The sequence below is a fragment of the Glycine max genome, chromosome 12 (assembly GCF_000004515.6).
Source record: "Glycine max cultivar Williams 82 chromosome 12, Glycine_max_v4.0, whole genome shotgun sequence".
NCBI classification, from domain to species: domain Eukaryota; kingdom Viridiplantae; phylum Streptophyta; class Magnoliopsida; order Fabales; family Fabaceae; genus Glycine; species Glycine max.
In genome coordinates this window covers 36,990,218-37,003,850 of record NC_038248.2, presented here as the reverse complement: position 1 = coordinate 37,003,850, position 13,633 = coordinate 36,990,218, and the positions used below count along the sequence as shown (strand labels likewise).

At 27.5% G+C, this 13,633-nt stretch overlaps 1 protein-coding gene across 1 annotated transcript; it reads left to right on the top strand.

Annotated features, from left to right (window-relative positions):
• Positions 1-5,827: 5,827 nt before the first annotated feature.
• On the top strand, positions 5,828-6,196 carry LOC102660405 (uncharacterized). Its single transcript, XM_006592750.4, has one exon. The coding sequence runs from the start codon at positions 5,828-5,830 to the stop codon at positions 6,194-6,196; it is 369 nt and encodes a 122-aa protein (XP_006592813.1).
• Positions 6,197-13,633: the final 7,437 nt, after the last annotated feature.

Here is a 13,633-nt window from a genome sequence, read left to right as displayed (position 1 = left end):
AATAAAATTATTTGAGACTTTAAAGTCGTATAGAAAAACTCTTAAGACTTTAAAGTCGTATTTTTAGAAGGATAAAAAATTAAAGTCATAAAAATTTTTATAATTTTAATATAATAAAAAATCGTAACATATGTTATAACTTTTAATTCAAAAGTAATAAGTTATATTATACCAAGACTTATTCCTTTTGACATATTAATTTAAATTTTACCTCTAAATGGTAAAATTAAAAGAAGAAGAAAACTCAAATGATTATTTTGGCTGTCCGCATTTAGTTTGATCAATTTTATGTAAAAATAAAATTAAATTATTCATTTGATTCCTATAGTTTTATGATTGATACCTCTTAGTCCCTATAGTTTGGAAGTAGTTTTGTTAGTTCCTATGGTTTGTATTTTAATTCTTTTTTAATCTCTATACTTTAAAACAGTGGCGGACCAACCGTCATGTGAGAATGTGCACTTGCATCCCCTCATTTTTTAAAATTCATCAAATTTGTAAATAACATCTTATATTTTTATATTTTATTTCATCTATATCTATATAATTGAACTCACTAATTTTATTTTTTATAATTTGCACCCACTAACTTAGGGTCTTGGATCCGCCACGGGTTTAAAAGTTGTCTTTTTAACCCTTATCGTTTGGATTTTAATTTTCTTTTAATCCCTATAGTTTAAAAGTGATATTTTTAGTCTTTATAATTTATATTTTAATTATCTTTTAGTCCTTATTACAAAAAATATATAAAAATAATTAGCTACAAATTAATTATAAATTATCAACTATTTTTTTATTATAAATTATCTTGTGATAAATTAATTACACACTAATATTTTTGTAGTTAATTGTAATTGATAATATTATTCATATTTTTACGGTAAAAATTAAAATATAAATATGAGGAATTAAAAAAACTAATTTCAAATTATAAAACTAAAATGAAATCAAAATGTAAATTATAAGAATTAAAAAAATCATTTTTAAATTATAAAAACTGAAAATTAAAATATAAATTATAAAAATTAAAAAATTTAATTTAAAATTATAAAAACTAAAATGTATCATAAAGATAAAATGAGTAATTAAACCTAAATATAAATAAAGCTAAAAAAGGAATCGCACATCCCCATGTCGAAAAAGGGTTTCACAAAGTGCGAAATACTAACATTCAGCCATCGAGGCAGACCGAGAATAAATACTCGATGGACGATGGTAGGCTTTTTTTTTTTAAGAAAATAGTAATATTCTATAAAAAAATGATCATTTTCAAATAAGGCCTCTTCTATATATAAATAAATAAAAATACCTAATTATTTACATGGAAATGTTAATAAATGTAGGAAAGATATCAGTTAAAGGACAGTGAATGGATATTATTAAATATTTATAATTACTTAACAAATACGTATTGAATGTTTCCCTACAATTAAGATTTAAATATTTTTTTCTATCTTCTAATTTAGTATTTTTTTCATTTTTGTTTTAAAAAAATTATTTTAATTCTTGCAAAATGTATTAGTTTTGTTTATGTTCTTTAAACGTTTTAGATGATATTTTTTACTGTTTCAAGTGTTTTAAGGACAAAAATAAAATAAATATATTTTATAATGACAAGAACGAAAATATAAAAATAAATAAATTAGTGGGACCAAAAAATATTTGTCTGAAATTAACGTAATAAGTATTTTCTTTCAAAAAAATCATTTTTACTTTCCTAGCAAAGTATTTGGCACATTATGTAAGGACGAATCTGCTGCGGACTATATATTTTGGTGGAATGGGTGAAAAGAGATGAAAGTGTGAGAAATAAAAACAAAGAACGGTCCAAAAAAATGAAAAAATAAAATTATTTAATTGAAATGAAAAAAGAGTTTAAAAGGAGATAACATGTTTGCATTAAAGTAAGTAAGTAGAAAAAAATTAATAAAACAGTATTAAATTAAATATACATTATTATATTTATACATTGTTATAAAATAAAATATACAATATTAAATAGAATACTTTCACCCCTTGTAACTCCTCTTTCACTTTCAAACTCAGACTTTCACATGTAACAAACACACTAATCAGCACATCGAGAGCAATTGCCCCTGATTTTTTTTTTCCTTTTATATGTATATATAAAATAAATTATTTTCATAATTTAAAATGTAGTTTGAAAAATAATCTATAATATGAGTATTGATTCCACTAAGTTGTATTATGTGAGTATTATCTTCCCCAACCGAAATTTTTTTGAATTCATCATATGTCTTATAAATAATGTAAAACACTTCTAATACCTCATGAGAAAAAACAAATAACTAAAAAAGGTATATAAAAAAACATTTATGAGAATTCCAATTTAATATAGCAATAGGATTTGTGATTTAATTTTTTGTTAAAAATATTTACTAATAATATCCAATAAGTGTTGATAAAATCTTCTTTTATGAAAAATATTTGAGAAAAATTAAGTATTGAGGTTAATTATCTCACTCACTATTGTGAGTATGATATCAACAATAATAATATTGTGTCACTTATTTTTTTTTTGGGATTGTGCACTTATTAGAATTTACACAATAATAAAATTATAAAAATCAAAAGTAAATTTAAATTTAATTCAAAGAATAAATTGATCATATATATTATCACTAATTTAAGTATAACTCAATTAGGGTATGTTTAATATACAATGAGATATGGTACATCGAGAATATCACAGTACACCTAATTGAGTCATGTGATATTTTTTTATTTTGTACATTATTTGATGGACAATAAACAACACAAATGTAATAATGTGAAATTTATCATAATGCCCTTTTAATTTATCCAGTGCATTTGGCATATCTGCTTATCTGTTTATGGCACCATGCTCTTGCCATATTCCCTTGCAGTTAAAAGAGTTTAGGTTATAGCAATGTGGTGTGGTGAACATAGTGTAGCATTGTGTTTCTTCTCTTCATTTGTATTCTCACCAAAGGCACCACCAAAATTGATTTCGCTAGTCGATTCTTCAGGAAAACCTTCAAGCATGACATATGACATGGTTATAGAAGGCTTCAATGTTACACTTAGACAAATTAATGATCAAATATCTCTTGCAAAAGTTTTTTTTGTAATTTCCAAAGAAAGTAACAATCACCATTTTGTTTTGGGAATTAAGTGCTCAGATCCGCATTTACAATTTTCCTCTTAAATGTCGCCATAAGGCTGCCCCTTTAACAAGTAAGGAATAAAAACAATGCTATATTCAAAATGCAACAATTACATTATGCATGTGAAGAAGGGAGAAATTGCAAATACAAAAGAGAAGAACCATTGGAGAAGAAAGACGTGCAGATTGTTTTTAAAAAAAGTGGGAGACGTGCAAAATTGAGAAGGATAATTTTGTCTTTTAAATTTTATTACGCAGGATAAAAAATTGTTGTATAATTTTATGAGTAACAAATTTATGTGTTTTTGTTATGTCCTTTAGCACTTCATTTGTTTTGTATAACCACCCACTTTAACATAAAAAAGCCAAACAAATATCACAAGAAAAGGAGGGATTGAAGTGTGATTTCAAAATAATTGGATTTTTCATCTCTATAGAGAACTTTGTAAGAAATAAAGAGAACCTTTACCATAAAAACACTTTAGACAATGAGGAAAAAAATGAATTTTCAAAAGTGCAATTTATCTTATAATTGCTGAAACATAATTCAAACTCAACGTCAATTAACAAGCAGAAAGGAAGCAAGAATAAACATACACAAATTTATATTGATTTGTCTCTACTATTGAGACTTCATTTATTTTTTATATGATTTGACAGATTCAAAAAGAATGTATCTACATATAGAATTTCAAACACAAAGTAATATATGAATTATTAAATATCATACCATATGCAATATGATTTTACGCACTTATCGTCTAAAAAACATAAAGTGGAGATCATGCAACATATTTCCTTTGTTTTTGTTTGTTTTTAATCAAAATAATTAAAAATCTTGATCAATCTTTTAGATGTAAATGTCTTTTGACTCAACATCTATTTTTGTGCAAATCAACCGAATCAATGTGAATACAAATTTTTATGAAAAAGTCATAAAATAAAAAAATAGATTAAATAAATATGTAAAATATTTTTAGATTATCATCTAATAACAAACCATCATATTTGACAAGTTTATTATTTTATTAAAAAGTGTAGAATTTTGCCACTTATCTATTACTATATTACAAATTAGAATATTCAAGTTATTGACATCACTATTTCATGTTCTATTAGATTGTCAGGATTGAAATATAATGATTGAAAATAAAAGAAAAATAATTAGAACAAAGAAAAATAAAGTACAAATAAAATTAAATGTTGGGTTGTTGTTTAAGAAAAACAAATAAAAAATAAAGTGGAAATAAATCGAATGTTGGATTGTTTAACTTTCATACCCTTGCAAAAATTGAGAAATTGTGGGTTTTTGACTCTTTGTTACCCAAACAATAATCAAAAGGGCAAAAACATAAATACACATAGTGTGACATAATAGTGTTGATACTTATTTAAGGTGTAAGACTCATTGCCTCTCAACTTATTTCTCTATTACATTACATAATAATTTCATTGTCCGACTAAGCATCAACATTGACATATATCTGTTAATATTTTTTGTCTTTTTCCATTGCATGTGCACTTAACACGTTATTTTTACTTGTATATTACTTTTTGTTAATTGCCTATTCCTTTTAATTTTTCTCTCTCAATCATTTATCCCTTTCAATTTAATTTGAATATTTTTTTAAAATATTATCAATAAATAAAATTATTTTATAATTTATATTACAATTTGTTTATTCCTAGATCATTCTAAAGGTTAGAAGATATAATCTAAAAGTGATCAAGTGTATATATGTAATCAGTTTGTTCCTACATCAAACGTTAGGTTATATCCACCTTTGATGCCACTAGATTCTACCTTGATATTCACATGATGATTACCCATACCATGGTCTAGTTGTTATTCTAAGATCTCCACACATATGCATTGGGGTAGTTGCATTAGGATTGTATATCATGGTCCTCTGTCATGACCAAAAGTTAGTATTAATTGACTAGGCCATTCAGGGGTCGGTCAATGTTCGAGTGGATACCCTTATGGATTTTATTGACTTGGTCAACCAACGATCAACAAGATACATAATCCCTTAATCTTGAATGCACAAGCACAAAAAGACTTAAAAACAAGTGAAGACTCGATCGACAATGACTAACAAAGTACATAATTCCTTAATCCCAAATGCACACACAAATAGACTCAAAGGTAAGCGAAATCAATCAACAACTTGAAATACATAACCCTTGACTCTTTAGGATGCAAATACCAAGAGACTTAAAGGTAAATAGACTCAATTGATTAAACAATTCATGGGTACACAATTTAAATAATTTTTTTAAATTTAAAATATAGTATATATTTAGAGATATTCATTCATCATGAATTTTAATATAATATAATTTATATATTAGAATTTATAAATATATATTTAAAGACAAATATTCAGAAAAAAAAGACAAAGACTCCAAGGACCAATCAATGAAGTGTAGTGAAATTATTTATTGGCTCGGACAGGAGGCAAAACGAAAAAGATCTAAAAATCCCGCCTCCTTGGGTCTGTATTTGTTGTTTTGAAACCCTCAGCCAACCCCGCTCTCTCCCTTTCCCGCCTCTCTCTCCCTCTCTTTTCCTTAAAATCCCTAATCTTCACCTCTCTCTATTACCACTTCTTTGTTCTTCCTCTCTTTATTTTTTTCTTCGATTCGCACTCTTCTTCTTCACTTTCTCCTTTCGCCATGAACCGCAGAACCAGACCAAGCATCCCTCATCCCTTCCACAAGTACCTCAAACCAGGCGCGCTTGCTCGAATCCGAGACTCTCGCATCAGCGCCAGATCTCACCGCCTCAACTCCCTCCTCCGCCACCAGATCTCCCTCAACCGCCCTCCCTCGCCGCCGCCGCTCCCCAACTCCGACCAGCCTCAGGCCACCGCCAACGCCAACGCCGCCGATGCCAGCTTCCCGTTCTTCCTTGCCAGGATCTACGGCCCGCGCTGCCCGCAGCGGAAGAAGCTCATGGCCGCCAAGTCTATCCTCTTCGTCCCCGTCAATCCCGCCGCGGACTCGCCCGATCTCGTCATCGACGATCTTCTCGTCGCCAATTGAATCCTCTCCCTCTCTCTCCAAAAAAAAAAGAAGAAAAAAAAACTGTTTGGTTATTTTTCTATTGTAGGTGTACTATTTAGAGCGGTTTAGATGTGCAGATGTAGCACTGTTGTTTTTAATTATGTGAAAAAAAACAAAAAACCTTATTCAGATAGGCCTGAAATTAATAAAGTGAAATCAATTTTCCTATTGCGTATTTGTTTCTTCGGTTTTAATTGTGGTTCTGTTTGCTTTACTGATTACTTCATGATTTGTGCTTGTGTTCCTTACTGTGATGAACTAATGCTAGCTTTATTATTCTGTTTCAATTAGGAGTTACTTTGATGAATTAATGAGTGTTTATTATTCTTTTCCAAAGGCGTTACTTTGGTAAATCAATATGTGAATGTGATATTAGTGATGTACTTATGTGTGTCTCTAGTAATTCTGGCAAGGATGTGATTGCATGACTGTGCTTTTTAGTTTCCTCATTTTTAACGATATACTTCATACTTGGAATGTTTAGGTTTGAGGCCTTATTTATCTGTTTTCTAATTTATTGTTCTGTTTTGGTCTTTGTCAAATCCTTTCTATGTGTGTTATTGTTACCTGCCATATGCATTTATTTCTTCAAGCAGTTTAATTGATCAAGAAATTAACTCTTCCTGGAGATTTCTAAATGACTGATTGATATTTGGAGGTTGTCCTTGTGGGCATTTTGCCAACTTGGCAAGTTATGATTTTAGACAGTGAATTGTTTAACTTCCTTATAGTTACTGATACACATCAATGATGCTGGGTGTCATTCGCTACTGACATCAGATAAATAGTTTTACTCATCAAATTAATATGTTCAGTTAGTTTTGCATTTTGGAGGTTTCAGTTAAACATGGATAGTGCAGGGGAAGTGGCAATTGCTTATAGCTAACTAAGCACCCCCGGAATGGTTGTAATTTGGAATAGCGAGTATCACATAGATAACATAGCCAATCTAAACTTGATGTTTGTGTAGCAGGTTAAACTGTCTTCTGATGCTTCTGATATGTTGTTGCAGCATAGCATCACAAGGATGCATGGATCTCCATCCCTGCATCATATATCATTCAGCATTGTGGAACATGTAGCTTATGATAGGTTTGTAATACTTAATTGCGATTAATTAGTATTCTGTTCTTAGAAATGTAGTAAATACCAGGAATTGCTAGATTGAAGTAACTAATTACTAAGTGATAGTATTCATGAAGAGAGAGATGACGGATTTGGGATATGTTGTGTTTAATGTAGATAGTAAATCATGCATTATAACTCTATTTTCTATTCCATATTTATTGATGTTTTAAATACTGATGTTTACCAAGTCTTAAGTTTCATAATTTTCCTTCACTCGCATCTTTATTAACAGTTGTTTTGATAGTAATATTATATTTAATAAGTATTTTTTATTCAAATTGAACAATTTGTATACATTAAATGTTAGTGATTATTACTTATTAGTGTAAAAGTTTTTCACTATCAACCAATTATATATAATTTTTATATATTTTTAAGATAATTATTATAAAAATAAATAAATATATCAAGTATGTATGATAGTTTGTGATTATATAATATTGTAATAATTTATTATATTGTTAGTATATGACTACGAGCCTGTTTGGATTAAATGTTAGAAGTGTTTTTAAGAGTTTATTTACTAAAAAATGATTTATATTTCTAGTAGAAAAGATGTCAAAAGTATTTATGGCTTGTATCCAAATAGATCTTATATGTTTTACTTCAACTTTAAATATATAAAAAAAATATAAAAAAAATAAATGTATCTTGGTCTTAAATACAAGTAAGTTTTAATTGTTTTTGCCCTATTTAATTGAATTATTTTGAAAATATTTTTCATCAGGAGAATTTATGCTTAATATGAAGTTATGATAAAAGGTAAGTTTAAGAAAAATTTTATTTTTTTTAATTGGAATTGACAAGTTAACTAATTTTTTTATGTGTAAATTTTTTGTTGTTTATAAATGAGATCGGAGGAGAGAGTATTATTTATTCAAGATGTTATTTAATCCATGTACATTAACTTTTATAACAATGGAGGTAGTAATAAGCAAATTAATGAGATACTATGAATTAGCTCCTACTAAGTAAAAAAGAATAGTTGTAGTTCTTTTTGAATTGTGTAAAGAAATTTGTATTTTTTCATTTTATTTAGGACTGATTGATACTTGTTGACCTGTGCATTTCTTTATAGCAATAGATTTTTTTTTTGCTAAAATAAAGTACTTAAGTAAATCAAATGAGAGCCATAGCGCAAAATACTATATTTAAGAGTAATTTTATTTCCATGCATCCTGCAATGTCTTCAAATAGAGGGTGAAATAGAAGGGGAAAGGTGAACAATTGGAGATTGAGGAACAAATGGTTAATTGTGTCGCTCCATTGTGAAGTGGATAAAGCATTAGAATTCATTCATTAAAGAAGAGTTTAGTCTACTTTTAAAAAATTTAGAAGTTACTTAAAAATTAAAGTTAAAAATAAGCATTATATATATATATATATATATTATTTTATAATTTTTCAAGTTAAGATTCCTTAAATAATTTTTTTGGACTCTTAGGATTTTGAAAAAGAAGAAAAAGGAGCAGAGGCAAAAGGTTCCAAAAAATATACACAAGTAATTTTATTTTTTATTTTTTACATATTAAGTAAGTTTTACCATTACACATATGTAATTTTTACTAGTCTTTTTACAGCTTAAATATTTATTCTCTCTAACTTCAAAAAAGTTTACTCAATAAGTTCCTTTAAGTGACATCTTAAAATTTTACTTTTAAGTAAAAAAGTAAAGAACAGAAAATAGGAATCGGTACTTAAATAATCACCTAGCTTCATAAACATATACCCAATGCCTCTGATTCTTTCTTTTTAACTCCGACTTGTAACAAGCAAAAATAGGGAAACATAACCCATTAGTCAGAAACTCATTGTTGATGGAGGTGGCCTTATAACATATTTCTGATATGAATTAGTCAGAAACTCATTGATTGAGAAAGAGATGTTTGGTTGCAAAAATGAAGCATACACGTTGTTGGACACAACGTATTGAAACCACAGAATGCACATGAAAAACGTGAAAATTTAAAGTAAAAAACTGAATCAATTCTCCTAAAACTAAAGTACTACTGCAAAACCAAACATGCTGACAGTCTCCCGTGCTTTGTAAAGAAAAAAAAACAAATAAGTGAAATAACCATCCATTTGAAAATACTTAATTAAATGCCATTTGGAAGGGAGAAAAGTTAACCACAAGCTGCATTGACAATGGCATAGTGCAATTGTGACAAAAATACTAAATTAATGAAAAATTTACTATTAAAATTAATTTAAGTACATGTTTAAACTATATTTAATGGTTCAAAATTAATATTATCAATTTTTTTTCTGAATTATAAAATAAATGTGCATATTATTGGATAATTTTATTATAATGTAGACTAGATACAGTTAAACCATTCATTCAAAGGTGCTCATAGTTGACACAGATTTCCAAAATGTCATTTGTGTGGGGAAAAAAAGAAGAAAACCACAAGTTGACATGTGACAGAGTATTGTACAAATTTATCACAACACCATTAATTATCACGTTTGATTTAAGTTTCAAAATTATGATTTTAAGCTTTTCAGAAACTAAACCAAACATATTATAAAGAGTTTATCTCTTACTTTACATGAAAAATTAAAGCAAAAACAACGCAATCCGTCAATCAGGGAGTTATGACTTATATCTATTATTATGACACTTGTGAACGAACAAAACAGGAAGAGTCGAAACGAAAAATTTCTCTATAGCATTTTATGAACGGTACTTCTATTTAAATTCCAAGTTTTGCTAAGTACAACCCCATTCCCCATTTTTATACTATAATTGTTCATTATACCCTTTTTCCATAGAGATACGCACCTTGGAAATCCCTTTTCTTTTCCAGATACGTGTTTCTAGAATAATGTATACCCATTCTAAAAATGTAACATACATTATTATATGATGAATATGAGTGCAAAATTAGAGTTTAAGGAACAATAAAGATAGAATTAAAATTATTTTTTAGATAAGATTTTTAGTGATAGAATGAAAATAAAACTAATAAATATGAGGATATAAGATAAACGATCATTTTCTAATATTATAAATTTCTTTCTGGAATAGGTATTTATTATTATGGAAACACATTTTTGGAAAATAAAAAGGATTTCCAAGGGGTATATCTCTTTAAAGAAAAAGGGTACAATGGCCAATTAAAATATAAAAAGGGTAATTGGGTGTCCTTAGCAGAAATGGAATTTATAAATAGCATGAACATGTTAGATTATTCTGGCCATTTTCCATTTTCTCGCGTCTTCTAACTTTAGGATGTAAGTAGTGGGCTAAACTAAAGTGGTACAACACTATTGGGCCGTCAAGCCAGAGTTTTTGTTGTTGTATATGTGGACAACTGTTTGTTCAGCATAAAAGTTTAAAATGGAGTTAATTTGCTAGTAATTAGTGTATTTATTTTTATATAATTAAAGGGAAACACTTAATGGTACGAAAAAAATACTGCACGAATTTGACGGAAATAATTTTTTAATAGCATACTGCGTGAATTCCGTCAAAAACTTATTTTTTTTAATTTTTAAATTAATATTTTAACCAATGAGATATAAATATGTCTTTTGGTGTAAGTAAAATTAATAATAAATAAATAATTTGAATTTATAACGAATAATTTAAATTTTTATTTAAATTTTTAAATTAAAATAAATACGGGAATAAGAAAATTAAGTATACAAATAATACTATAAGAGAAAGAAAATTTGAAGATAATTTTTGTCTAGTTTCGAAAATATATAGTATTGAAATGTAATGTAACTTCAAAAGAAAGAAAATAAAATGTCAGAATTATCTAATTAAAATAGTGAGAAAAATAAGAACATCACCCATTATATATATATATATATATATATATATATATATATAAATATAAATTTATAGAATATAAATAGATATTAAATAACCGGAGTGAGTTTGAATAATAATAATAATAATAATAATAATAATAATTGGTTGCTGATTAAGTTTCCAAAGTTAAATTCATCGCTTTCGCTTATGGACATGGAAACTGAAGCAACTGAAATTGGAATAGAAGTGATGGAAAATTGGAACTTATTGCTTTACGCGGGGAAGTGGAAGAAGAAGAAGATGACGAAACATTTGAAAGATGCGACAGAGCAAAGCAATTGAAGTTGAACACAACATTATATATATACAATATCAGATATAATATCAAAACTGAAAATTATTATTTTTTGGTGTGCAAAATATTGGAGGGGATGGTGCCCCATATTATTTGTTTTTTTTTGCCAATATTTAAATTTTCTATTTGAAAATTTAAAATTTTAAACAGTTACTAATTGGTTACTACGGTTTTATTTGACTTTCCTATTAGCTATTGCAGACTGCTTATGAGAATTTTCAGACAGCATTATGATAGAGGAATTGTAAGCAAATTCAAAGAGGAGGCCTCTTTTAGAGTTTATTTTGAGCACAAATTACAGTGAGAGTGACATAAGACCTCTTACTGATGAACTTTGAATTGATGATGAAGATGTCAATTATGGATTAAAAAATGTCAATTGTTATGTGTTTGTTCCTCACAATGGGATAAAAAAGAAAAAGTTAAATGATGATTTCTCCTTCAACGAATGAACCTTCTTGGATTAGAAAACTTTACTAGATTAGTCTTTGAAAAGCTCTTGATGTAGTTTGTCGGCACATGTAGTCCTTCTCCTAAGTGAAAGATGTGAAAGAAAAATTAAAGGATTGAGTTGAGATATAATAAGTATTCACATCTCATGGTGAAGTTACCTTCCACAAAGGCACAAACACAGAGGAGTATGATGACAGAAAAGGATACAAAACCTTTCTAGGAATTGCTTTAATGCCAATTTTTCTGTTTTTCTATTCGTGCAATTTTTACAATATATACTCTCAAATTCAATACTTAGACCAAGTCAAGCTGAGTTTTTTCAGCATTTCTTTGCTCTGCATGCTTCGGAGATGAAGAATATTATTTATTTATTTTTACCGTTTTTGCATCATTTTAAATTTACATAACTCATACTTTAAGCGTGGCTGATAAGACATAGTTGCACTACTATGTAATGTAAATGATACAAACTAAAATGATGATTCTTTACTTCTTTCATTTTTTAAAAAAATTATATTTGTCCGGTCTGTGGTCTATCTAATGCTTAAGTAATATCCATTCATTGCAATGCTCAAGCCAATGTACTCAATATATATTAAATAATAAGATTGAAAGAAAAAATGTACTTAATATATAATATGTTTGTGTCAACGCAAATATTTAAATAACCCTAAAAAGAATACTAATTTGTTGATTTCAGCGATATTAGATTTAGTTCGAGTCTTAGATAAAAAAAATATAATTAAAAGAAAAAAAAATCCACTAAAAATAACTAGTTAATTCTTTCAAGAAAGATTCATCACCAATAAAATTAATAAATATTTTGTATCAATAATATGATGAGAATCCCTAAAAAAATTGGTAAAGTGAAATAAGACAAAATCTCACCTTTAACATCATTTTGTCCCCACTTATAATTTTTTTATCAAAAAATTTGCTTGAGTATTTTTTTTATCAATTAAATTAGTTCGAATTTATGCATGAGTAATTAGTAAACGAATTCTGTGTGTGGATATGACTGAATGTCTGAGTATCATGAATGCTCCATACCTATTCCCATGCCTTTACACACACATATAATAGATATAATACTATAATTTTTTTAGTTACATATTTAGTATATTTTATATGTAGGATTTGAAAGGTCTCTAAATATCTTTTTAAATGCTTAATTTTAATTTTTTCTAATATTATTTCGTTTAATGATTATTTATTTTTTCATAATTAATTTTAGAATTAAAATAACATTTTTGGTCTCACTAGTTTGTAAAGGAAAAAAAAAATACATTAACAAAAGCATTTCATTTAATTAAATTGTGAATAATAAATTGAACTATGAGTATGTAAATTTCTATTGAGTATGGTCTCTATTGTTCTTGCCCAAGTAATTATGGATTTTTTTATACAAAAATACAACTACAAATATTAGCAACCTACTAGCACTCTTAATTTGTACCCAAAAAAAAAAAACCCTACTCAGACCTTAATTCTTCATAGATATTTTCAACATACGTGACCAACACGTACCCGCACTAATTAGTTGGGTATGGCAACAACTAAGGACTACCATACATAAAAAAGAAAAGACAGACACAAAAAAGTGAAGAAGAAAAAAACATCCTTCTTTCCCATTGACACACACAATATGCTAAAAATGATTGGTTGCAACAAGTGAAGGTCTATATTGAAAAATGCCCTACACATTCATGGTAGT